General features: G+C 47.2%; 1 protein-coding gene across 3 annotated transcripts in view; it reads right to left on the bottom strand.

Moving 5' to 3' along the window:
• The window catches only part of EPHB1 (EPH receptor B1), a 474,027-nt gene that overhangs the window by 111,138 nt on the left and 335,524 nt on the right, over positions 1-27,365 (bottom strand). For all 3 annotated transcript variants that reach the window (XM_035704776.2, XM_035704777.2, XM_025448798.3), the window contains one exon: positions 6,466-6,801. In XM_035704776.2, the coding sequence (XP_035560669.1) occupies positions 6,466-6,801 (336 nt within the window). The remainder of the gene's footprint in view (positions 1-6,465; positions 6,802-27,365) is intronic.

Raw genomic sequence — 27,365 nt, 5'->3', positions numbered from 1 at the left:
TCCTCCAAAGAGCTCGATATATTGCAATATCATAAAATTCCTTTTCATATTCAAAGATTATTCTTTATGCATGCAAATACTATATTTAACCAAGGAATAATGCAAATTAGGTGATGTGTTCAGAGGAATTGGTGGGCTAGGTAATTCTTTTGTAGGAAAAGTAGCATCTCTGAGTGACTTTAATTGTCTAGGAGCCTCAAAAACACCTTTAAAATGGACAAACTATAGGGGCTTCTGACCATTAATGGAAGTAATGCAGTATCTTTTAAACAAAATTAAGTAATGGGTTGTGTCTGTAGGCTCAGTGAATGTGTTAATATTCCACATGCAATAGGCACAGTGGGCCACACATGGACCGTGCGTAATATAAATGTCAGATATAAATACTGCTGATGGCATCATAAAAGTAAGAGAGCAAGTGCTGCTCCTCTAAACACACGAGGAGGAAAGACAGATAAGGCTCCTCTGAGCGGCAGGATCAGCCTGGTTCAGGTACACAGGTTCTGGCACTATTGCCCTCATCAACTCCTTGGGACTTTGCTACTCACCCTTCAGGTGCCTCCTCCTCCCTCGAAGAATGGACAGATACCAGTCATTTATCTGATGGGGATGACATCAGTTCCAAACAAAGAGATGGCAGGGGCCTTGGAAGGAAACGGCCTCAGGAAAGAGTCCAGCAAACTGCTGTCTGGCCCAGAATGACGCTCATCCCCTCATCCACAGCATGGTTCGAAAAGTGACTTTCTTTCCCATCTCATTTGTTTGTTACAAGAGCGCTAGGGAGCAAGTGTTGTCACTCCTTTTTTACAGCTGAGAAAGGAGGGGTCATGGCAGTTCAGGTGAACTTGTCGGAGTCATGTGAAGAATAGAGAGGGTCCAACTGCAGGATCCCCTGCCACACCTCTGCTGTACTGAGTCCAGGAGGTGAGAAAGGTGAGGGATCCTGGGTGGCTCAGTCAGTTAAGCATCTGCCTTTGGCTCAGGTCATGACCTCAGGGTCCTGGGATCCAGACCCGTGTCGGGCTCCCTGCTCCGCGGAGAGTCTGCTTCTCTCCCTTCTCCCTCTGCCCTCCCCCTGGCTGCTGTTCTCTCTTGCTGTCTCTCTCTCAAATAAATAAATAAATAATAAATAATCTCAAAACAAACAAACAAACCCCAGGAGGTGAGAAAGGTGACTGCTCCATGGTGGAATATATCAGGCTAGGTCAACACAGCACACTTGCCATTCAGACTTGGGTAAATCAAATCAGTCCTCTGAATTGGAGGCTACAAACCACAACCAATAGGTCAGACCCAGTATTGGATTTGTTTGGCTCCCAAGTACTTTAAAATTTTCTAATTGTCATCATTTTAAATCTTGGTTTTCAGTTTATAAGCTCTGGCAGTGCTAGGTACGGCACCTGCTTGCTGGAGCCCTGAGCAGAGGCTGGCCCTGTTCTCTACAGTTCTCTGCAGTCCTCACCACTCCCTACTGCCTGACACTTTGCCCGGGTTGTTTGCTCTTCTCCACTGCCTTGCCAGGCTTCCTGGGCCTTTGAGTTTGTTCTCTCTGGCTTAGATGGTCCCAAGTTCACTGACTCTTTTATTTTGCGGCAAGTTGATTTTTTAGATGTGCCCGTCTGATTTGTCTTATTTATTTTTTCCAAGATTTCCTCTGAGGTCCCCTTCCCCAACTCTGACATTCTGAATCTAGTTGGCAGAAAAAAGAAGTAAAGTTTGTCATTCACTTTAATTCTCTCTGACAGCCAGATGATCCGGCCATCAGTCTGAATCTGGGGCCAGGTGCCAGAGAGTGACTGCAGGAGTTAGTGGTGATAACAACCTCTCTGCAGATCGCTTGGCCACTGGAACAAAGACAGTGCCACCTGATTCGGTCTATTTTAAACTCCAGGCAGCTGTATTCAGTGCAAGGCTGCATCCCTGAAGACCTCACGTAAACCTGAGCTTGCATAATTCATGACCAACTCTGACCGGAGATGATGGACATTTTTTTTGACAGCTGAAGTGGCCCAGCTATGTGGCAATAGCTTAGAGAGAGCTCACAACTTACCTGGCTCACCATAATGCGATTTTTGATCAGTCAGAGGATAAAATGGCCACAAATCTGAGTTTGAAACCTAGAAACAGCACTGCTGGCTGTGGGATGTTGAGCAGATTCTGAAAGCACTCTGATCCCGGTTTCTTCATCTGATCTACCTCAACTTTGTAAAGAACTTGGCATGGGTGTGGCATATTGGAGGTGCTCCAAATGGCAGTTCTCTGCCACTGCCTGTGGGCCAGTGAGATCTAATTCTGCTGCTCTCCAAGTGATACAAGATCTTTGAGTAGTCATGACTATAGACATGACTGAGGCCATCACAGAAGGAGATAGAAGGAAGTCCTCTGTTTCTCAGGACCTAAGAGATCCTTCAGTATCCCCCTGGTGATGCTTGTCTCTGTGTGCTCTATGGGCCAGAAGATGCTTATAAAAATAAAGGAAAAGGAGAGAAAATGAGTGAAAATATCAGTGAGGGTGATAAAACATGAGAGACACCTAACTCTGGGAAACAAACAAAGGGTAGTGGAAAGGGAGGTGGGCGGGGGGGGGGTTGGGGTGACTGGGTGATGGGCACTGAGGGGGGCACTTGGCGGGATGAGCACTGGGTTTTATGCTATATGTTGGCAAATTGAACTCCAATTAAAAAAAATAAAAAAATAATAACCTCCTAAGATCTATTCTTAGATCCCAGCCTTAGGGTCAAGAAAAGCCTCTTGGTAACTCCCTCTGATGGACTGATGCCAACCATAACTCTCTGTATTGGAGACCTCAATCAGCTAGGATGAGCTGCCTGCTTCCACTGGGATAGAGCATCAGTGTCATGTTTGGGCAGCCCCAAGAAGGAAGAGCATGACAATCCTGTGTCTACTGAACAGTAAAAACTACATGTGTAGCCATAGATGTGGTCAGTAGCTTCTGACCAAAGGAAAAACCAGCCCAGAGCAGCAAGCAGCCTCCCAGGACAGTCTGATATTCATGAGCATCGAGCTTCAGATCAAGTCAAAGACCACTTAGCAGCTGATTTATCCAAACCCTTCTCTCATGTGACTCTTACTGACACCCACTTGTCAAGCTCCAATTCACTTTGGGGACACTTTAGATCCCTCAACAAACATACACGTATCTCCATTTCTGTCCAGAGGCAGGAAAAAAAGCCTTTTGGGGTTCTTTGTCATAGAGAAAATTGTGGAAGGGTAACAGAGGCTGTACGGTAAGGTGCCCACTCAGCAGGATGGCACTGGCTGCCTCTGAAAATCTCTGTATGCTCAGAGGACTGCCAACCCTTTAGGACAGGCCATAGGAAGGCAGAAACAGAGGTGATGCCCTGCTGAACTTCTTCTAATCCTAGATTCTCAAACCCCCTTAAGCCTTTTCTTCCTTATCTGAAACAGGAACAACGCCCAAGTCATGGGTAACTATGAGGATCAAATTGGTCCACGTGCTCCAAAATTCTGTCAACTCAAGAACAAAACAAACAGAACAGACCCATAAGCATGAAGCATTAAGTTATAATAATAATTATTCACCTACTCTTCAATCAGGATCCATTCAATGGTCCCCACTTATTTCAGTTTGGGCAGTTCTGGACCTAGGATAGGCATTGGAACAGCACTTACCATGTGACTTAAGGATGGATTCTAGAACAACTCTGGGTCAAATTATTTACCTTCCACCTACCTCCTCATGACCCAGGCAGTAGAAAAGTGGTGGCAGAAGCCATACCATACCATAAGGTCAGGGTGAGGAGGCTGACCTGATGTTACCCAGACTGGAAGAGCTCGGGGGTCCCTGGAAAGGGGTTAGATGTGTCATGACTTACGGACTTACATGGGTCCGTCTACCTCTGCCTTTAATGGATTTGAGTGATATGGCTTTTATGATGACTGCTACTTAGTCTCTCTTTCATCTCTTATAAAATGTGTCACTTAGGGGTGCCTGGGTGGCTCTTGATTTCAGCTCAGGTCATGATCTCAGGGTCGTGAGATTGAACCTCACTTCGAGCTCACCTGGAGCCTACTTAAGATTCTCTTTCTCTCTCCCTCTCCCTCTCCCCATGCCCTCCCCCCAAAAACGTCACTTCCATTCATGTTTTTAAACTGTTCTTGCAGAGGTACAGGCCCAGGTGTTTATTTTGAAGGATCCCATCTTTTAAAAGAATTATCTGTTGGTTAAAAATAGTTTTCATTCACACGTAGATCTGTCAAAGCAGTGTAATAGCACCATGTCCTTCAGAGCTCCACAGCCCACAGCTTAGGACTCACGGGTCACCTTGTCATTTGTTTTGTCATACTCCATGCCCCCAAGAAGCATCCTTCCCTCATTGATTGTAAACCTTCCAACATCCAAATTCCAGGATGACCCAAAAGAAAACATAAATTGGAAGATGCCAATGGGGCTGGGACTCCAAAATCAGGGAAGGTTAAGAATAAAGGGGCAGCCAGAGGGGGAACAAATGGCAGGAGAAAGATAGTCTTGGAGGAGCAAGTGAGTGAGGATAACAACAAATATTTCTGATGCTGGCAATGCCTGGCCCCTTGCAGGAGCCCTGGTCCCTCGGCGCCTCTGCAGCCTGGGAAGGTGCAGATGGCAAGACAAGCAGATGGGCAGGTTCGGGAATAGCAGGGTAAGGATAGGGAGGGGCAGGAATCAAAGCAAACCGCTATAAGTGGCAGGTTTGTTCGCACATTCTTAGAGAGAGAGAGCAGACAGCCAAGCCCAGCATGACATGACAGCCTGGCAGGATTATTAGTCCCAGAAGCTGGGACACTAAAATATTTCAGCCAGTTTTCTGCCTTAAACTCTCCAAGGGAAACAATGCTAACAAAGGCTGCCCGTGTTCCGTGCTCAACGTGATCCAGAAATTACCATCCCCTTTTCTTTGGGTAAGACAGACTGTCACAACCTTTGTCTCCAAGGCGCTGGGGCTGTGGTCACCAGCTGGAGGCTTCCACACTTCCACGCCTGTTTTCTCACTGCACACGCATGCATGCAAACACGTGATCATACACATACATACAAACATGCACACGCGAACACACACATGCTCACGGCAACAACGCAGCCATCTGGACAGCCATGCTCTCCTACAACACCTTTTTTTCTCCTGAGTTCTGACAGCTTAAACCCAAGAATCATCTGCCATCAAAGATGCTAGTATTGAAAGAGGCAGAAGGAGCCGGAGGCTGGGGAGGTGAGGAGCAGACAAGGACAGAGTAGGGAAGAGAAGGTTAAGAAGGGGGAGCTACACGGAGGGAGAGCGAGAGTGCTTGCTCCAGCTATTCCACTAACAAGCTGTCCTGCTACAATCTGTTGATTGAGAAAAATCCATAATTCCAAATAAGATCACAGTCCATTGCCCACGACCCCCACTGCCTATAGACTTTCCCTCTGCAGTCTTGCGCCATCACCCCAGGGGAGAGACTGCTCATTTCTCCCTAACTCCCTCGGTATTTACCGCATGCGCGCGGTACCCACGCTTCGAATGCACCACGCTGCAGATTCGGATTTTGTGTCTATAGCCCTGCAAATTCCACAGTTAATGAGTTTTGTGGGAGAAACAGTGGTGTCCACATATCGCTGTATCCCTCACAGTGCCTAGCCCACAGCGTGGCACACATCAGATGCTAACTAACTCTCTCTTAATGATGAGTGAGTAAATAAATAAGTGAATGAGTGCATGAACGGACTAGTTAAATGGATATAAAAAGAAATGGATTGTTGCAAGAGGTGTAAAAGGTAATAAAGAGAAAAGGTCAGAAGACTAAGAGACACAGAAATAAAGAGAAGAGAAGCAAATGTGTTCTGAGCTGTGCATGCCACAGGGATGTACGGGCTATCAGGAGTGATCTATTGCCCACGATCTGAGGTCTCTATAACAGTGTAGCATCCATCTAAGCAAGCGGTACAGGAGAACGCACCCTTGAATTACGTGGCTTAATTGAAAAATAATCTATGAAGGCAATACTCCAGCACGTGGTTTCTGGGAAGTTTCTCTCACTGGGTTTTCTGATAAAGCAGCACTGGTGTTCTGAAGATCGTGCAGGGCTTCCACGCATCCCCCTACCCATCCGCCCATCTGTCTGTCCATCTCCCACCCGTCCGTCTGTCTGTTTTTCCATCTATCTTTCCAAAGGCATCAGTTAAGCCCCAGCTGGATAGAGAGTACTAGGTTCTACTCTGACTTGGATATATGCCTCTTTGCTTTTGTGCCCTGCTTGAGAACATCCCTCAGAATCCGGCTCGCTCTCAGAGGTGGAACACTCCACCTGTTTCCACCGTGGCCACAAATGCCCATCACCTGACCCCTTCACTCCTGGAAGGGGGCCCAGGAGCAGAATGGGTGGGGCTACAGCTCTGCTTCTTCACAGAGACGGCCAAGGAGCCAGCCCCGCAGACAGAAGGAGGAGCACAGATGCCATCAGACTCACCGGCTTGGTTCGTGGTGATGTTGACGGAGACATGCTGTGGGGGGAAGGGGCTCTTGCCGGAGACTCCATTGACGGCCTGGATGTCGAAGGTGTAAGGGGTGTGAGCCCACAGGCTGCTGATGGAGACACGGCACTCGGTCAGGCCCAACTGCCTGGGCACAAACTCCACATTGTCATCACAGCGGGAGCAGCTCCGACGGTCTGCCCGGCACTTTCTGCAGATGATGTTGTAGGTCACATCATCCCGCCCGCCTGTCTCCCTTGGTGGGTGCCACTCCAGAATGATGGATGTCTCATTGACGATGGAAATGACGTTTCGGGGGCCTGATGGGACACCTGTAGGGAGACAAAGAAGGGCCCAGTGAGGATGGGCCAGGGCTTCCTCTTCCAGCCTCTCTCCATCTGCCGGTATGTTCCCACCCTTGTCACTTGCACACATCACCTCCTGTTCCTCCATCCCAAATCTCCATGTTCCAGTCCATTCTGAGAAAATGTGGTGGACAGAGATGACAACCCGCCCCAAACTCCTCTCTCAGGCGTCCCCATTGGGACAACTTCTTTTTTTTTAAGATTATATTTATTTATTCATGAGAGACACACACAGAGAGACAGACACAACAGGCAGAGGGAGAAGCAGGTTCCCTGTGGGAAGCCTGATGCGGGACCCAATCCCAGGACGCTGGGATCACACCCTGAGCAGATGCTTTGGGCAGATGCTCAACCACTGAGCCACCCAAGAGACCCCTGGGACGACTTCTTTTAGTCATGTGTGCAAAGGTGAGAAGGGTGACTTGGCTTCAAGTCCTTTTGTTCTTAGGACTATGAGAGTATAATATGTATATGTATTAGACAATTATTGGATTCCTGTCTTTTTAATTAGTATAGAACTCAGGGAGTTGGGGGACATGAGTGGCCCAGCAAAAGCCCCAACACATCCTGGCATCCTGGACAAAACATCACACAATTTGGGGTCTGTGTAGTGTGTCCGTGCTGGCAGTGTTTCTCTGCAGGACAGACCGCCACATCCCCTGGATAGATGAACAGTTTACAGTGCCCAAGCATGAAGACAAGAAGCAAAGTTAGGTGGGAGGTCCATAGAGCCACCATTTTTGATCCCATGCTATAAAAAGAGCAGAGAGGTTTGTTCCAGACATTCTGCTAGCTGCTTGACATGCATTTACATGGGAAGATACAATGATTAATTCAACTTTATAGACAGGGAAACTAAAGCTGAGAATGAAGACTGGCTGTAGATCACGCGGTCTATAAGAACTGAAGCCAGTATGGAGACCCACGTCTGCCTGATTCCAAAGCTCACGCTCTCAACCATAGCCCTGTGCTGCCTGTTAGTAAAGCAGGTTATCTTTCCCTACGAAGGAGAAAGCCATCCCCCACTCTGGCCTTACACTGGTATGGTGCTCCAAAGGTGGAGGGTAAGATCTGTTCATGGCAAACAGGAGATCTGAACAGACTCTCTGTCCTGCAAACCAGCCAGGCTCACTGGGAGTCAAGGAGGGCAGCTGCCCCTTGCCTCTGGACAGCTCTGTCTACGGTTGCTCTTCAGCCTGTGGCAGAGGTTGAAATGCCTTGTTAAATACTAGATTCTAGAAAGCCTGGTCCTTTGTAGAAAGGCAACATGTTTCTGAATTACCAGCCACAGTGCTGGACATTTGATGAAATTGGAGAATCTCCTGCCCGAGAACAGAACAGACCATGGCCGCAGGCTCCCAAGCTGAGCGCTGCATATCCTCAATGTCTAACGATGAAAATGAATCCTACCCAGAAGCCCCCCTTCCGAATGGGGGGTCTGCTGGAGCAGCCGTTCTGGATAGTAATGCATTCAGAATTCACGCACGTGACTGTCGCCAGCTGAACGAAGACATGTGTAAAGTGCTTCATGCTGAAGACAGGAATCAAATGCCAACAAACAAAATGAGGGAATAACAACAAAGTCGGGGGGCACCAGGGAAGGATTCTGTGTTGAATCAGTCAACAGCAAGCAGCTAGAGCAGAAAGCAAATATTAAATCGGGTTCTATTAAAATGTGAAAGAAAATCAGTACTGTAGTATATAAAGCCCATTAGGCCTGAGCTAAAGCACAACTTTCATACATGCTTGTGACAGGGCAGGATCCATGAAGCATTTTTACTGAAGTCTTGCAAATAGCATTCAAGAATCCCCCACCCAGACCCTGCCCAGGGATAAACATCCATCTCTTCTTGAATCAGCGCACTGGGAGGGTGGTCGGCATGGCCGGTGGTGGGCTCTTCCAGGCCAGGGCAGCTTCACCTCACGCGGCACTATTCGTTAATGTGCATATTGGCCAGTGCCTGTGTTGGAAGCGTCTGTTTGCTCAGACGGATGAGATTCGGACCACAGGCCCCCAGTGGTCAGCGCCACCTGCTCCCTGCCTCAGAAGACAGCCTCGACTCTCCACAGGCCACCGTTTCTCATACTCCTAATAAATACATTGCTCCAGTGCTTGCTTTCCGCTGGGTGTGGAGTGAATTCTTTAACAGTGCTGTCTTCTTGCATTCTTGGGACATCGTGAGGCTCTCACTGGAACAGCCTTGGGTGACGGAGCAGGGATAGGTACTGCCCAGTAGGGTGGCCACCCATCCTTCCTACCCTTTGGAGGCCTCCCCATTTCAAGTATCTCCTGTCCCCCATGACTTTCAACTTCAGCCTCTCCCCTGACTCCACTGCTCTGCTTAACCTCCATTTCTTTTTGCCATTTTATTTATTTATTATTTTTAAAGATTTATTTATTTATTTATTTATTTATTTATTTATGAGAGACACACACACACAGAGAGAGAGAGAGAGAGAGAGAGAGGCAGAGACACAGGCAGAGGGAGAAGCAGGCTCCATGCCGGGAGCCTGAAGTGGGACTCGATCCCAAGTCTCCAGGATCAGGCCCTGGGCTGAAGGCAGCACTAAACTGCTGAGCCACCCAGCCTGCCCCCATTTTTGCCATTTTAAAACCAAAACGCTGTCATTGGCATCTTTCTGCATTGACATTCTCTCTTCTTTGCTCTCTGGCTGAGCTTTCCAAAGTGGAGGCTCTCTTCTCTCCCTGCTCAGCCACGTGCAGCCTGGTTACTTCCCCACTCCTCCCACCACGTCCACTTTTCCTGTGGCCTCCTACCTGATTAATGCAGGGAACACCTATTCAGCCCTTCCCTTCCTTGACACCGTGAGTCATCACCAACCAGACCCTGACAGTCACATCTTCTGTGTCCCCCGCAGATGGATTGTCACCACAGTGATGCCCCACCTCTTTTTCCTCAGAACGTTCCTTTCCTCAATACCTCCACCACCTCAGAACTACAGGCCCTGTGGACCTTTCTGCGCTATAGCAGCAGCCTTTTCATAAATCCTCCCACATCGTTTTGCATCCCTCCTATCCATTCTCTCCTGCCAGAGCATGAGTTCTGAAATGTTCATGAGATCATAGTGTTCTCCTGCTCAAACCCCAAAGGCCCAAAATCTACCCTCCTATCCACATCCTTCAAGTCCCCATGCAGTTGTGTCTTTCACGATCTCACCCCTGGCCACTTGACCATTGCCCTTACATCGTGGCCAATAGGAAGATTCCTGTGATTTCCTGTGCACACTAAACTTTCTTCATGCCCCTGAGCCTCTGCACAGTGTTCTCTGCCGTCTGGAATTCTTTTCCTCTTTATATTCTTGGTGAACTCCTGGACACCCTTTAAGATCTAGCACTCATTCCACCAGGAGGCTTGACTGATGCCTCCAGTCATATACCCTCCACCCCTGGTATTCCATAAGCTCATTTCTAGATGCTAACACAGATTCCACCATTGCCTGGTGATGACCTCTTCCTCTGTGTTGTCCTCACCACACAGTGGCCTCCTGGTGGGCAGGAGCTTGTGGCTGGCTTGTCTCCAAGGTTCCCAGGCCCCTGCTCTTTGCCAAGGGGAAGCAAAACCCTTGTACCTGATTTTGACCTCTGCTCAGGATACATGGTTTAAGATTATATGTGTGCACCCCACTCCAATGTGAGATGCCCTGCTGTGGGGAAGAGGGAGGGTACAGACATGGCCGCAGTGAGGACTCACTGCTTGTGACCCTGAGTGGTAGAGGCTTTAGTGACATAAAGGTGGCAAGGGAGGAGCTGGTTTGAAGACGCCTTCCCTGTCCCTAATCCAGTGGTGTCCATGGCATCTGGGAAGACTTCATTTGATGCTGCCCCAAGTCTGCTTCCCACTCAGGAAGAAAAGTGGTGCATCTCCAGGAAGGTTTTTTCATGTTTATTTAGAAATAGCCTTCATATAAAGCAACTACTGCCCCCTTCGCATTCATGGCTACATTCCAGAGAAATGTATCTGTGAGGCATGAATGGGGGCCTCTAGGGCCCATGGTTATTGAGTCCCTGGTTGCATATATCTGAATCCTTTAATCCTTTCCTTTCAAGGAGAGTTGGGAGAACCCAATATGCCTTGCTACGTATCCTCCACAGTAACGGTGTGTCTTGGTATCTTGGAGTCCAGCACAGTGCCTGGGATCGCAGAGCACACCTGTGGAGATGGCCCAAGCATGAGCCACAAGCGATGACTGGGATCCTGTTCCCTACTCATCATCTGCTCATTCATTCCTTTAACAAATACTCTGTGCTATTCTAGGCACTCAGGGGTTAGGAGAAATGCCAGACAGATCAGCTTCAGCTCCCATAGATCTTACACTGTGGTAAGAGAAAACAGATAGGAAAGAAGGAAAACATCGAGAAAATTAGATGACTCAAGTAAGAATAAGTGCTGAGAGATAAAACAGTCACCAGGTTAAGATTGCCTCCCAACAATGCTTAGCTCCTGCTCCTTTTCCTGGGAGGTCTGCCCCGGGCAGGACAAGGCAGGGCCCAATGTCTGGGTGGCTAAACACCAATGGTCCCTGGTCTCTGCTCCACTGGCCTAATGATGAGGGCATGTCCCTGCCAGCAGGCTGCTCTGCCTCTCCTGTACTTGGAGAGCCTGACCAGAGCAGGTTTAGCCTCTGAATAAACCTCCCAAGGGAAAGGTGCTGAACCACCTCTGCTCATTCAAGCTGCCCTCCCTGGGTTTGAGGCCCTAGCCCTGCAGGGAGTATCTTTCCAGAACCAGAGTTCCCAGCAATATCCCCAGGAAGCAGGCCAATTGAGACAACCACACAAAAACGCTAAAAGGGGGAGTGAAGAGGGAAGTCAGAGGGAGAAGAAAATCTGTCATCTCCGTCAGCAAAAGCCCTCAGTGCGTGCAGTGGCAGGGCTCAGAGCCACAGGCTCCTTGTGTAAGCTCACTGCTCTTGCGTCCACGTCCTCGTTTTTCTTAATTACATACAGACAGGCTTTTTGAAGCTTCTCTGATCTGTTGCCACGGTTACTACTGATGAAAGCTTCCTGTGAAAAGGCTAAAGAGACTCAGTCCTTTTAAAAGATGGGAAAACCACTGAGCTGATTTAAGTGGGAAGGGCATGGTAGGTCCTGGGTTATGGGGATGGGGCTACTGTGTCTTCCAGAATGTGGCCAAGGGGTTGGATCAGCCTGCATAGTATGGTTGGTATTGGGAACTCAAAGAGTTAAACAGAAAAGATCCTTCTAGAGACATAGGATTGGCCCAAGTGTTGCCATATTGAGATAGAATCTCCTGCTTCTTAATGTGATTTAGGCCAGATGATTTTTTTTTCTTAGAAAAATGGAGAGCCAGGGTGGGTGGGAGAGAGTGGGTGAGTGTATCTGTAGGCATTAAGCTGGAAATAAGAGCACTCCTGAGTAATCAGAGGGAAAATCTGCTGAAGATAGGTAAGCCCTAAAAGCCAATTCCTTTATCAGGAATCTTAATAAGGCCAACTTCCTGGTCTCAGAATTTAGCTGTGAACTTCAGTCTGGTCCAAGATGCCAACCAGGCAGGGTCCAGCTAACTATACTGCTGCAGCCAGGTTCTACATCCCTGCATCCCTCCCCAAGGGGAGCTGGTGAGGGTGGCAACCATGATGAGGTAAAACTTTCCAGGGAGACCCCAAGTGCAGGCTGAGATTATGCTGCTCTGCATCAGGCCAGCGATGGGCTCCTCCACATTGTGTGTACAACCCCCTGAAGAATCTGATGAAAGCAATGAAGATTTTCCCCAGAAAAATGGACAAATTCTTGAATACACACATCATTTTTCAGAGGTTCCCAGGGACTTATAGTTCCTTGTATCTAACCAGTGAACCCACTAGATGTTCACAGCAACCAAGTTCAAAAATATTCTCTTGTGGGTGCACCTTGAGAAGACGAATTGCTAGGCCTTAATATTCTCATCTGAAAAAGTAGTAGTTTTGAGGATTTAATGAGAAAATACACCCAAAGAGTTTAGCTGTGTGGCTGGTACACAGAGGAACTCCGTAAATATCAGCTGCTATTATTAGTAGTATTGTCATTATTAGATGATTTGGAACCCCAAACCATTCATCCAATAAAGACTGACCTTGTGCAGCCCCTCATTCCTTGGGCAGAGACCCCATGCCCAGAACTGTGCTGGACACTGAAAGCCATGAAGATACTTAGGTTTCAGCCCATGATGTTGGTGAACCCAGATGCTTTCTAGTGAGGTGAGCCCCCCACCCACTCATGGAGTAGTGGGAACTGTGGACACATACAGGTAAGGATCAAAGTAAGTAATACAGACACAAAGAGTTACAGATGTCTGGGGAAAGGTAAGATCAATGTAGAACAAAATATTCGGAGATGGCATCTGGGGGCCTTGTCACCAGGTTGGAGCTATATGAGAGGAGAACATTTTGGAGGCTCTGTGCTCCAGTCTATACAATTTAGGTCCCCTAACCCCAGCAAGCACATCCAGGAAGGAAGAGAAGCCTAATCTTGGGCATGAGGCTATAATGCCAGAATGGATCCAGCTCTTTTTAACTCCTTTGTGCACCTATATATCTGCCCCCTGACCTCCCAAGGGTGGTTTGGCCTTGACATGTTACCTGGGCTTGTTTGTTCTCCCTCACCCTGTGGGCAGGGAAGCCCCTCTTTTACTCCCACAGCAAACTATATCTTCTACTCAATCTTCCTTTATGAGAAAGGGTTGGAATAGGAACAGGGAATGAGCCAAGGACAGTTGATACTCAAGACTCTTAAATATAGTAAGACAAAATAATGCAGAGATAATGTTCTTGTGGTTCAGAAGAGTCAAGATGGTAGTTTGGAAAACTGACTGCATATTTTAATGTGGGTTAAGGGTTAAGAAGGGATAGAGAGGGAGATCAGAAAATGACATCAGGGGTAGGGATGGTGCAAAAAGCATGGTGTGGGGGCCCAGGAAAACATGGGTGGAGTGGTTCAGGATTAATTATAAAAAATGACAGTACTGTTGGGACATCTCTTTATTTACTGCTCACTCTGAGCCGTTACTTAAGGAGCCATGTCTGAATAATTGGGAGGCTTCCTGGAGAAAGGGGAAAGTCCTTTGAGATTTTATGGAGAGATAGATAGGAGTTAAGAAACACAGACAGACATGGAAATGGGGCTGTAGATATATGATGAGGTCTTCTATGGAGGCAAAATAGGTAGAAAACCAGGTCAGGCTGATTGTTATACCTTTGCTCTCAACACAGGATACAGGGCTGAAATCAGGACATAAGCCAAAAGAGGGAAATTTTGCAACTATCAGAAAGATGGTAAAGTTATCGAATAAATATGAAGTCAGTTTCATGTTCAGTTGTGGTTCCTTCTTTGGTAACTGGTTATTCGAAAACGATGCCAAACAAAAAAAACCCCTATTCTTTTAGGTGCCATGTGTAGCCATGACACTTCCCAGCTTAAGTTCAGCTCTATCTCTCTCCCTGTCTCTCCCCTCCCAAGACACCATCCTTCCTGCAGTTGGTGTAGAATTCCTGGGAGAGACTGGACAAGAGTGACCACTGTCCTAGAGGAAAGCGTTGTGATGTGGTGTGCGTGCTGGTTCAGAACCTTGGAGAGGGGCATGTGCCTGCTCGCGGCCTGACCCCCTCAGAGAGGTGCCATGGGTGACAGTGGGGCAGTTCCTAAAATTCTATGTCAGGCACCAATAACACCATAATAGGAGGAGTCAGTAGCAGCAGGAGTTGTCAGGTTTTCTCACTGGGGGATATGGGGTGGCTGTCTGAGGCCATATCAGAAAACCACAAATAATTTATCAGAGACCTGGTGCAAAGTAGGGGCATCGAAATGGACTAGTGAGGAATCCTTTACTCAATAGTAGAAGCTTAGAGAGGCTTGGGATCCCTACAAAAAGAATGAGAACGGTCTACAATCTGTGAGTGATGAGCACCAGACATTTGGAATACTGTTAGCTTAAAATGTGAAGATGATAGTGTGTAAAGTTCTGAGTGCCCCTTCCAAAGAGGCAGCAGGGCTAGAAAGCTGAGTGGTACCTGTCCCATTGCAAGCTGGCACCCTGACTACTCCCCTCAAAATGCAGGCTGTCCTTCTGAGGCAAGGAGAAGAGGTAGCTGAAAGCTGGGGAAGTCATGTTGCTTTACATTTCCTAACATCCCTGGATCCCAATGTTCCCAGAGATAATTTTATGCCACCTTTGGAAGTGGTTAAACCTAGGCTTCTTGTGGACAGACACCTGTGCCATCTGCATGGAAGTCGGAAGGACAAGGCACTGATTTGGTGGAACTCACTTGCTTCATGCCACTAAGTGGCATGATGATTAAGGCCGGCTATTTTCCTAAAGTAGATTTCTACAGGGATCATCTGAGTGAGCAGAGCTTTAGTTCCCATTCAGTGGTGTTCTGTATGGAATTCCAAGTTTTGTTTTAATAACAAATCCTAGATGCAAAATATGCTCTTTGGTATTTTGACATGTTATTTAATAAAATCTCATCTTCTCAACATTCGATGAGGTAGAAATATTATCCCCACTTTAAACATGAGGACCCTGTAGCTCAGAGACATTAAGGAGCTTGCCTGGGTCACGAGGCTGGTTAGTGGTGGAATCAAAACTTGAATACAGGCCTGGCCAGTCCCAAAGCTCATCCTTAGCAACTCTTCCACCCAGGTGCAGGAGTGATGCCAATGCAGCCAAGTGCTGGATGTAGGGGTGTGGGGAGGGGGTGCTCAGGGTGGCAGGAAGCTCTTATTCCTGAACTGTTTCAGTGGCTTCCCTATAGAGACAGAGCAACAGTGGCTCCAGCGCTCAGCTGAGCAAGTCTGCACGTGTTGCTCATTAGGGTCTTGGAAACACTGGGCCTGTACTCAGGCAGTTCTCCTAATCATAACAGTTAGTAATAAGAAGAAATGATTAGTCAAAACAAGGAGGGACCCTGCTGGGAGGGATTTCAGGAGAATTGGAGAACCTAGTGTTATACATTTCACCAAACACCAATGTTGGTAGAAAGTACTTCTTGTTTCTCCTGCTTCAATAGAGCTAATTGTCTGGGAGAGAGGGGGTGGATTTCACTTTCTGGGAAAAAAGACAGCCTCTCTACCTGGTCTGAGCTGGAGCCCAAGTGTCTAGTTTCTATAAGGCCGCAGAGTATGGCTGAGATGCCTGTACCTGGGGAGGCAGCTTATTTTAGTAGGAATGTCTCACACAACTGCCTACATGTAGGAGGTACACATGGCTGAACTTCTATTTGTGGTCAAAGGTGAGGCCAGGGAGAGGGAAGCTTTGAAATGACTCTCTTCTACATGTTCCTTGGGAACACTCTGAGTCAAGGAAAGCTATAGATTACGTCATCCTAAAGGTTTGGCCTTCACGATCTCTTTCCTTGCCCTAAAACGAGGCTCAGAAGCCTTGTGGAGTCCTGAAAGATGTAGTGGACTCACAAAGAGAAGATCAGGGCTGAGTGCCAGCTTTGCCATAGTGTGACCTTAGGCAGGTCACTTACACTCTCTGGGCCTAATCTTTCATTGATGTGTGACTGATCAATCTAGACACGTTTATTGATACACCACTGGGTGCTGTGTCTTGTGTATAAGATTGTGCTATTCATAAATTCACTGACATCTGCCCTGAGGAGTTCAAAACTCTGCAGGGGAGATGGGCACCTGTAAAACAGCCAACTAACCACTGACTGACAAGGCTGGTGAAGATACGTGCCCTGGACTCATGGATTATTCATTCGATTTTCCCTGGGAATACACAGAAGAATCTTCCAGGCGTTGTCCCTTTCAGTTCTAAAAGAAACTTGTGCCGCCTCTCTCCAGGGATACGGGAAAGATCCAGTTTCCAAAAACAACAACTCAAGGTCAGGGCAACAAAAAGAGAAACTGAGAAAGTAGATAATCCTCCCAGAAAGTTATGGGTCATCCAAAATCAAGTCCTCATTCTGACACTTCATAGACACACTTATTCTTAGAAGAGAAAGAAACCTTGCATATCACAGTGTGCCCCTGGTGGTGAATGCCCTCTGCAGTCCCTACGTAGTTGGCCAGCCTCCATTTGATTCCTCCATTGATGGGAAGCTCACTATTCCCACCACAAGGGAGTCATCTCTTAAGGATAAGCATAACCTATTTAAAAATATAATGAAGGAAAGTACCTACTCACAATAGCCACAAAATCCATAAAGTACATACGATTAAGTCTCACAAGGCCTATATAATAATACTTGCATGAAGACAACTATAAAACTTTACTCAAGGGCACAAAAGTAGACTTGAATACCATGCTCCTGGATGGAGAGGCATATCATAAATATGACAGACCTTCCCAAAGTGATCCATATATTCAATGCAATCCCAATCTCAATTTAATAGGATTGCTTAATGAAATGAGCCAAGCTGATTTCAAAGTTCATCTTGAAGAAAAAAATGTTTGAGAATGGGCAAGACATTTTTGACAAATGAGTAATACGTAGGGGTTTGATTTACAAGTTACTCAAATGTTTATAAAGCGACCATCTTTAGAACAGATTAGAAATGATGCCAGAACAGAACATTCTTTGATGGAAAAAAATAAAGATAAGCATATACAGGCATTTAGTAGATAATAAAAGAGGCATCTCACTAACATGTGGACAATTCAGGTGGAGTCGATGGGATGTTATTTTTAATAAGGTGTAAGAACACCAGTATCACATGCTACACAAAAATAAATTCCAGATGGAGGAAAGAGCTAAACCTAAACACTATATAACGAATTGAAAGAAAATATAAGAGATTGTTTTTATACCTTAGAGTGGAAGGACATAAACAAAACTCAGGCAAAAGTCATTACACAAATTTCCAAAACCAGAAAGAAAAAGATGGTCAGGTTTGAATTGAAAAATTAAAAACATCAATATGACCAACAAAACAAAACCAAACAAAATGCTATGCCCATATATAGAGTTAAAAATCAGTGGAGGGCTGGGGGGACAGATGTCACATATAATTAATGGGCATCTAGAAATCAATGTTTTTAAATAGAAAAAAGGGCAAGGGTTATAAACAGTTAATTCCCAGAAGACAAGATAAATTGGTCAAGAAACATATGAAAAATACAGACTAATTTATAATTAGGGAAATACTAGTCAAAATTACTAGATCAGTCAAATCAGCAAAAAGTAAAAGCTGGCCCATGTATGGAGAAGTAAGATGTACACTCCTGCCAGGGTATAAACGGGTTATACCCATGAGTCCTTTGGGAGAGCACTGGGGTAATACTGATTGGCTTTCTGCGTGCATGTGCCCCCCAGCCCAGCAATTCTTTTTCTAGGTGAATTTCCTCCACAAATACCAGCGTATGTGCGCCCCCTGCCCCACCCTACTGAGGTCTGTGTGAGCATTTTTGCAGTAGGACTGTGTATAGTAGGGAAACGATGGAGTCAGCCCGAACGCTCACCCAGGGGTCCACAGCAGAGGACACTGGTGCCTCCCCTGCCCAATTCTTTCTGCCCCAGCCTCGCAGAAGACAGGCTTCACAGACACCATCATATAGATCACACGACGAGTCTGAGACGATGAAGTGTGATCCCTCACTGCCTCAAGTGGGGTGTCATTAGTTTGGTGACATGCCACCTCAGAAGCAGAGGTCCTCCTTCCTGAAGGAAGTAGCTTCACACTGAAGGGAAAGAGTCCTGAACCCAGCCAGTGAGGCCTACTCACTCACCTACGCGCAAGCCCTTCTGGAGCTCGGTTCTGTCACCTATAAATGGGGAATGACAGTGGTACCTGGCTTATATTCTGTGAGGTTGATTGAGGAGATCCACATCAGGGACTCAGCACAATGCCTCACATGTGGTGAGACTTCATTCAGCGCCAGCTATTATCTTGTCTTGTCAGGCACCTACCTTCCCAATCTAATCTGTTGTAGCCGGCATGGTGGTGGAGTGCCATGGCACACAGCACGTGAGGTCTGCTCAGAAGAGGCCTTGGCCCTAAGGCCTGAGCAGGGGCTGCAGGTATGGGCACAGCTACCCTCATTAGAGCTCTGCACAGACCTGTAGCCTGGGCGCAAAGACTGTCCTTCACTCACAAGAAAAACAAATTCTCACCTCACACACAGTCCCCCTTTGCTGGCCAGTAGACAGCGTGCTCTTTACAGGAACCGAGTAGCCCTCCATCTGTGCTCACTGAGCACTGTCAGGGCTTGGCAGTGACCATAGCTTCCCATTGCCCACAGCCCACCTGCCCCCCGCCAAACCACCCACCTTCTGCATACGTCTGGTCAGCACAGCCAGCTCGTACCAAGCTTCATCTCACTACACAGATGCCATGAAGGCCTCACTCCAGACAGCACAATTGAACAGCCTTTGTCCCCATTTTCAAGGTGAACAGAGCTCAGAGGTGACCCAGAGGAGCTGCTCAAAAGGCCGCCTTGGGCATCTCCTCCAAGTCTGAGTCCACAGCCATGCAGAGGACAGCATACCACTACTACCACTGCCCTGATTTTCTCTCTATAGAATATAGTGGGAAGACAGTGGGACCCTTGTGTCCAGGCAGCCTCTGGCCCTCTGCCCTTAGCCCCTGAGATAAGCCACTCTTCCTGATGTGACTTCAGAGTCAGAGCACTGTTGATTGAGTGGATGGAGGTGGTCTCTGGCATAGGCTGGAGGGAATCCTGGCCCTTCCACAGGCTGACTTCAGATTGTAGCCTGCTCTTTCTCTGCAAAGGCATCCGTGATCATTTATCCATTGCGGAGGCCAGCCTTGAAGCCCACAGCCAACCCTATAACATAATAGTTCTCAGGTGTCTGGCTCCGACTGGGTACTTTCCAGCCAATTGTGTGGAAAGTTTCTAAAGGCACCAGGCACACAGTTACAAAATAAATCACTACAAAATGCTGACAACCCAGTCCTATGCCACACATAATTCAGAGGGCATGGGCATACCCAAACTGACAATGAGACCCATTTTTGTTCACTTCATCCACCTTGCCACACAATTCAGAAGCCCACTTGGCAGGCATCACAAGGATGTCTTCTGTATACTTCCACTAATTACTCAGGTGGCTTTTGTTCCCTGGACAATGTTAGTAATCTACCTTCACACTAAATGGAAAGTGGCTTCCTTCTAAATCTTTGGTGACAGTCAAAGACACTGGGTGTCCTGGTCTCTGTCACACACAAGTGAAGCCATGGTGATATATGTGGGTCTCTGGTTCTGGCTTCCTTGCCACATTCACATGTATTCCCAAACCAGAAAATCTGGAAGGTCACAGTTCTGGTCTGGGAAAGGACTGGCTGATACCAGGTTTCTAAGATGGCAACTGGAAGGCCATGGAATGAAAGAGAGGTGGAGCCAGGGACACCCTCTGCCCCCCACTCGCCCATTATGGAATTAAAGGTAGATTCCAAACCCAATTCTTAGACAAGGTCAATGGTCAGTATCAAGGTTGTGGGGGGTGGTCCATATGGGTCCTGGGCTGACTGATAGTAGTGACCTCAAAAAGTGGCCATAGAGACAACAGTGGCCAGAAGTCTGGGAATGAGATACATCCTAGCCCCCACTATGACACTTGAACTTGGCCTCTGACTTGGTGTCAGAATTGGATCAGGGTCTGATACTAAGTTACACAGATGGAAGAGGGGAGACTAGAGGATATCAGGAGGCCATCTGGGGAGCACCTGTGACGACTGAGGACCAAAGTGGTCTGCACAAATGATACACAGATTTGTGATCACATTATCACATCTCCATCGGGTGGAGATGGGGTGATGGTGTCACCATTCGGCCAACCTAGGATGGCTCTCCAGGAGTATTTGCTGTAAAATGCCCATTTCCCCCACACTTTTATTCTGTTCCTATTTTGGACTATGCAGTTGAGATATGACCCAGGCTCACCTCTTGTCCTTATTTATAACAACCAAATAAGGACAATCACTTATTGAGCATTTACCATATGTCTAATACTGAGGTAGTTATTTTACATACATCATCACAATGGGGACAAAACCAAACAGTATCTTCATTTCACAGAAAAGAAATGAAAGTTCATAGAGGTTAGGTAATTTACCCAAAGCCATATTGCAAGGGAAGCATGGAGTCAAGAGTTAACCCTGGTCTATCTGATTCCAACAGAAGGGCTCTTACCACTTGACTATGTTGGGCAACTACTGTATAGAAGAGGGTAAAAAAAAAAAAAAATCAGGCCAGGATGTCAACGAGCTTCCTGTCCAGCAGACAGAGAACATCCTATACCTGAATAGCTCTAACAAGTACAGAATATTCAGAGATAGTGGCAGAGGACAGAGGTTGTAAAGCCACCTCTTTCTGATTGCCTTCTCCCCTGAGGCGAAGAACTGGGAGCAGGGAATACTTAAGAACCATGAGCTACAGTTACCATCAAGTTCCAACATGCATCTCAGACCAGCCCCATCTAGGACCAGAGCTTGCAAATTTGGCATCAGAGTCATTGCCTGAAGACTGCTAAGGAGCATTCATGACACAACAGGGTCCTAGAGCCACAGGGTGGACGGTTTCGTTCACATTTTCAATGAAAGAGAACAGATTAAATGACTACATTTTACCACAATCCCCTCCTCCTTCTGAAACTTCACAGTTAAAGCGGTGCTTTGTGAGCCTCACGCAAAGAGTGACAAGAACCAGCGTTTGTCTCTAAGTACAAGTCAGGCCAAATGACATTGTTTCTTTTTCCAAATGTTTATGAGCCTGCAGAGAAAAAGAGTATGCCTAGGTTTCAACAATGGTAACTGAAAAAAGTACACAAACCCTATGTACCAAAGGAGGAAATGTTAGCTAAATGATAATAATGCTGCTGCTTGGGTTTTAGCTGCTTTGCAAATAGCATCAAAGTAGGGTAAGCAACTCTAATAATAGCCATAAAATAAAATAGCTTATTTTCATTGAGTGTTTCCTGTATGCCAAACTGCATTCTAAATAGTATTATGACAGGTGCTATACCCTTGACAACACTGTGAGGCAGACACCAATACTCTACCTATTTTATGGATGAGAAAATGAAGACACAGAGAAGCCATAGCACTTGCCCCACATCACACAGCTGGCAAACAGCAAAGCGGGACTTGAACCCAGGCACACTCTTAACAATTAGGCTAATACTTCTCATTTGGAAGATAACAAAAATCGCACTCAAAATAATCCAGACTTGAAAGAGCACTATGCATAGGTCCAAAAGACACATTTCTGAAGTCACACTCATCAGTGCAGGAAAAAAAAAAAAAAGATGCAAATAGGCAGCATTTCCCAAAGGGACGAACAAAACCCCTCGATGTGTGGTGGCCAAACATCTGGTAGGAGCTAGAGCATGAGGACTGCAACCCCCGTAAACAATCAACAGTATCCCAGGCACAGGAGAAGATCCATCACATTTCCACTGAACCGTGCTCTTAGGTGAGGGTCACACGTTTCTTTCTGGCTACGACACCACATCTTGAGAGCTTTTTTGATAAATGTGGGAGATTCAGAAAAGGCCAGCTCAGACGGTGGAGTTTAGGACATCATGTGCTTTGGGGAATAGACAACATAACAGGTGTTTAGCCTAAAGTAGGTGACTCAGGAAGGATGAGGAAGTTGTCCTTAAACACTGTAGCTGCTGGCCTGCAGAACATTGGTCCTCAGTGGCCGACCAATGGGGAGGAGGAGAAGAAGACAGGCCCCAACCCAAGGGCCAGAAGGCTCCTCACTGATGGATGACGGCTGCTTGGCAATGGAACAGAGCTGTCCTGCAAAATCTATCAGCTGTCTGTCATCACAATATTCAGGTTGTTGGAGAGAGAGGTTGACACTGAGGACAGATTTGGATGGCAGGACCTTGAAGGCGGCTCCGAATGTTAACAATCTGTGACTCCAGACACCCTCATGATGAAAAGCCACAACAGAAATGTAGCGTGTCCCTGGCTGTCAGCTTAAAACTTTGAGCTCTCTGATGCCTCCTAAGGGTTAGACCCACTCAGGTCAACAACTGTGAAAGGAAATTGTAGATGATAGAAGTGTGGAAGTGTGTTTACAAAGGCAGAGCTGACCCTTCTGGAAATGGCAGGGACAGTTATAAATAGCTTTCGTTGGTTGTCACAGTCCCTCAAATCCGCACCTAAGTGGATGAACCAGTCAAATCCAGGCATCCAGCAGGACAGCTTGTCCCTACAACTCTTGTTCATCTGTGACCCTTATCAGGATTTTGCCTCAAGGAAAACACAGCCTTCCTCCCTCACAAAAACACAGATGTTGTATCTTCATGGGCAACATCACGTATCAGAGTAAAATTAAGTAGTCCTTTACTTATAGAATGGGATACACAGTGTGTCTCTTCCTGAAGCCCTGATGGCCCAGTCAGTTAAGCACCTGCCTTTGGCTCAGGTCATGATTTCTAGGTCCTGGGATTGAGCTCTACATCGGGGTCCCTGCTCAACAGGGAGTCTGCTTCTCTCTCTCTCTCTTTCTCTCTGTCCCTCCCCACTGCTCATTCTCTCTCTCTCTCTCTCAAATCTTAAAAAAAAAAAAAAAAAAAAAAAGATCATCCCTAAAGTGGGCATGTAGACAAGCAAGCAGTCCCCAATTGATGAGCTATGACTCAGGTGGCATGTCTGTGATTCGGGGGGACCTCCCTACCCTGTTGGTCTTCAGGGACAACTATAAAGGTTTCCTCCTGGCTTAGTTCCTGCTGAGTGGGGTGGAAGACCAGCCGAGTTATGAGCTCCTCACCCATTTATATTCTCTCCCTGCCCAACTCTCTGAGCTGGGGTGAGTGAGCCCCACCATTCAATTTCTTTTTGCCTCAGTTTCTCTCTCAGCCCTCCCTGAGCCCACTCTAATCAGGCCACACTCCCTGACCTCTACCCTCTTCCGTCTCTCATCATTGCCTGCAGCCCCAACTAATGTGGTGCCCTGGAGGTCTCCACACTGCTCTAACCACCCAAAAGTGAGAATGACGTAAACACTGGGCCAGGACAAGTGGGGGGTTTTCTGAGAACTAGTGAGACCTTCCCTCAAAACACACAACCACTGATGCATATTCACACATGCACACTCATATTACACCCCACCCCTGCTCTTCCACATGCAGGTATTTACAGTCTCTGTCCCTCTTTCTCCAGCCTGATATACAGGGCACAAATGGGGAGGGGGAGGCCCCGTGGTTCCAGTCTGCAGACATTCACTTGATGGCCTTTCTCCCCCAGGAGCCATAAAGCAGAGGACAGAGAAACAACCTAATTCTAAAGCGATGTTCTCAAAATTTAGCATGCTTCAGAATCACCTAGAGGGCTTGTTAAAAACTAGGATTGCTGTCTCCCCCACACCTCTACTTTCTGAGTTTCTCATTCAGTGGGCCTAGGGAGGGGTTGAGAATTTTATCTCTAACTAGTTCCTGTGTGGTGTTGAGGCTGCTTGCCCAGGGACTGCATTTAAACACCACTGCTATAAAGAAAAAAACATCACAGGAGATCTTGAAGAGCGTGGTCCAGCAGGCCTCAAGGCTGGTCAGAGAAGGTTTATGAGCCTATGTCCTCACAGACTTTTCACAGTGGCCCAAAGACCATCAGGCCTGGCTGCAGAGGAACTTCCTTCTTTTTCTGCCATCCCAAGGCCCTCCCCACCCTCTGGGGCCTGGTGTCCTCCTCCAATTCACCTAGCCTGCCAGGGAAGACCAGGGTCTGGGCAGTGCCACACTGGGCAGTCCATAACCCCCGTGTCACAGGGACCACCCTGCTGCCCTGGGATGGTTGGGATGAAAGAGAAGAAGGAGTACCTTAAAGGTAAAGCAGGAGCTTAGGAGAGACAAACTGGCATGTGCCGAGAAGGCAGAGGGAAGAATGGATTCCTATCTTTCTCTGGGGTGGTTGATTCAAGAGTGAAAGCAGATCACCATTGCCATGGCCATCTGCAGCAACTTCCTAAGCAACGTGCCAAATTTTACCTCTCACCGAGTGTGAGTTCATGGCATTGGAGGCAGGCAGACCCAAGCTTTCACCTCGGGTCTGCACTGACCTCCGTCTGGTAATTCTCACAAGCTCCTGACATTGAGTTCCATCATGCCCAGTTCCCTCCTATAAGGAGCTCCTGCTCTCACAGGCTGTGCTGGGCACCAGGGCACACCGCTGGGATCCACACCCAGAGACCCTGCTTCACCACTCAGCTTCCCGGCCTCCACCCGTGAGTCAGGAGGTGGGTCAAGGTGGTCACCAGGCGACCCCAGAGGGCTCTCGTGAGGGGACGGCAGATGGGCCCAGAGGATGAAACTACGATCTCCGAAGCCCCTTCATTACATTTCTATGATCTAAATCTGCAGAGGGAAACCCACTGGCATTTGAAGCAGAAATAAGAAACAAAGAGAAGCACTAGCTTGTCTCTGTGATCCATCAAAGTTTCTTCCATGAGGGTGACAGAAAAAAGGGTTTTGTGGTCAGAAATGTAACCAGGAAATTATTTTTACACCAGTCCTTCTGCATAGTTTTTCACAGACCGCAATTTTATAAGGCATAATTATCTATTTTCACCTGCCTCATAAATTCCTCCTTTCCATTTTGTCCCCCAGCAAACTAGAAATTATTTAAAACCAAAGATGTGCATTTAGGTGTTTGGTCTCACTCTGCCGTGCACTGTCTCCTGCTCTCCTGCCTGCTCCTCTCTCTGCTGACCGTGTCACACTTGCTGTGCCATCAGACCCTCTTGTGAGTAGAAGCATGTCTGACCCTGAGGGCTTGAACCAGTCCCTGCTCCCTGAGGACTGAAAGCCAGTCGTGCTGGCCACCTCTCCTGCCCAGCTTCTCGGCCCCCGGGGCAGCTGGCGTCTGGGATGCTGGGTCTGTGGTCTGTACCTCCCTCCTTCTCCCACAGTGCATCTGCTCCCACGGGGGCTGTCACTTCTTTGTTTCCATCAGGCCCAGGTGACTGTGTGGTCTGGGGTCACACCACAGCTTCTTCTGTGATGCCCAGTGAACTTGGATTCTCCCTAAGAATGTCGCTTTTATTCTTAGTGCTCCAACATCCTAGCAGGCTGGAAGCTTCCCTATCTGCTGTAATCTTCACACTTTCCAGGGATGTAACCAAAGCAAGTTCTAACATCAATTGAGAGTTTACTATGAACCGGGCATTGTGCCAAAGACTCTATAAAACTATTTTGCTTAATCCCAGTAGAGGTGTGAGGATGATGGAGAAGGAAGAAGGGAGGTATGTGTCCATAGAGTGGTATCAAGAACATCATACGCTAAGGTACAGAGCCCACTGTGCCCCCCTCCTCTGACTTCACTCAGAGCTCATACCACTCCCTGTGACACTGTGTTGGGGTGTACCCAAATCCCTGCTGAGTCCATGAACCTCATCAAGAACAATGTTGGACACCCAAGGCTACCAGGGACTCTCAGAGGTCAAGGGGATTCTAAGCTTTCCCGGGAGAATAAGAAGAAAATGAAGAAATGCCCACATAAGGCTACAAAAGCTATCATGCCCTCTAAATGTTTAGATTAATTGAGAATAAATTAACACTATAAAACTACTATGACTATATACATGCTGGTCCCAGGAGACTAACAGGATTCACAAAAAAATACTAATTTTAATGCACGATAGATATTTTAGCTTTGTAAAAGAACACATTTTAAATCATAATATTCCTGATAAAACCTTCAATATTGTCAGTGAATGAGTAGAACTGATGATATAATCACATTTAAAGATGATGGTGACAGGCCAAGTCTGAGGCCTTTCCAGACTTCAAGGTCTGGGCTCTCGGGCACTCCCAACACTGTTCCCTTTCCCTGACAGCCACCTAGACATTGCAGATGCCCACTGAAGGACAGAGCTCCCCCTTAGCTGGGTCTTCCCTGTGCCCTGCTGGGCCACAATTGTTTCCTGGTTAGATGGATGGAGAACCACACTTGCAAAGTGAACAAGCACCTGCACCCTCCCCAACCCAACTGCCCTCTCCCAGGCTGGGCTGGCTGGGCTCATGCCTGGCTGCCTTGCTCCACCCAAGGAACTAGTCGGGGCCCCAGGCTATAGTGCTAGGCCATGTCTGGCCTCAAAAGCTCCAGATATGCTCCTTATATCTGAAAAATTATTTACTGTGGTGATGTGCGATGCCTTTTTAAAAGAACAGATGGCACCTCCAATTAGAATGCTTTAAAAGGAAACCCTAATGAGATTATAAAAGCCAACAAATTGACTTTTTCATACAGTACTTTCCTGGCACACAATAAATCAAATATATAATGAGGCTCAATAAAATAATAGGTTTATTTACACTTGTTTTGTCTACTATTGTGCTGTGGCCCAGCCTGGCCTCTGGGTTCCTCATCAAATGCTTGATCCTGCAGGCCAGGACCAGGGGCTGAAAGATGCATCCATGAGCTGACCTGGGGTCTGACCATCACAGACAACTGTGGCTTTGATTTGGCAATTTCTGGTCTGACCCTAGTGTTCTATATCTGGGGGCATAAGAGCACAAAACCATGGAAAGGGTGTGGGGACACATACAAGTCTGACATTCATCCCCTCTCTGGACAAGGTGGGGAGATTTTAGTG

This window comes from Canis lupus, chromosome 23, assembly GCF_003254725.2.
Source record: "Canis lupus dingo isolate Sandy chromosome 23, ASM325472v2, whole genome shotgun sequence".
In the NCBI taxonomy this organism is placed as follows: Eukaryota; Metazoa; Chordata; class Mammalia; order Carnivora; family Canidae; genus Canis; species Canis lupus.
The sequence above is the reverse complement of the archived record's forward strand: the minus strand, read 5'-3'. Positions and strand labels throughout refer to the sequence as shown.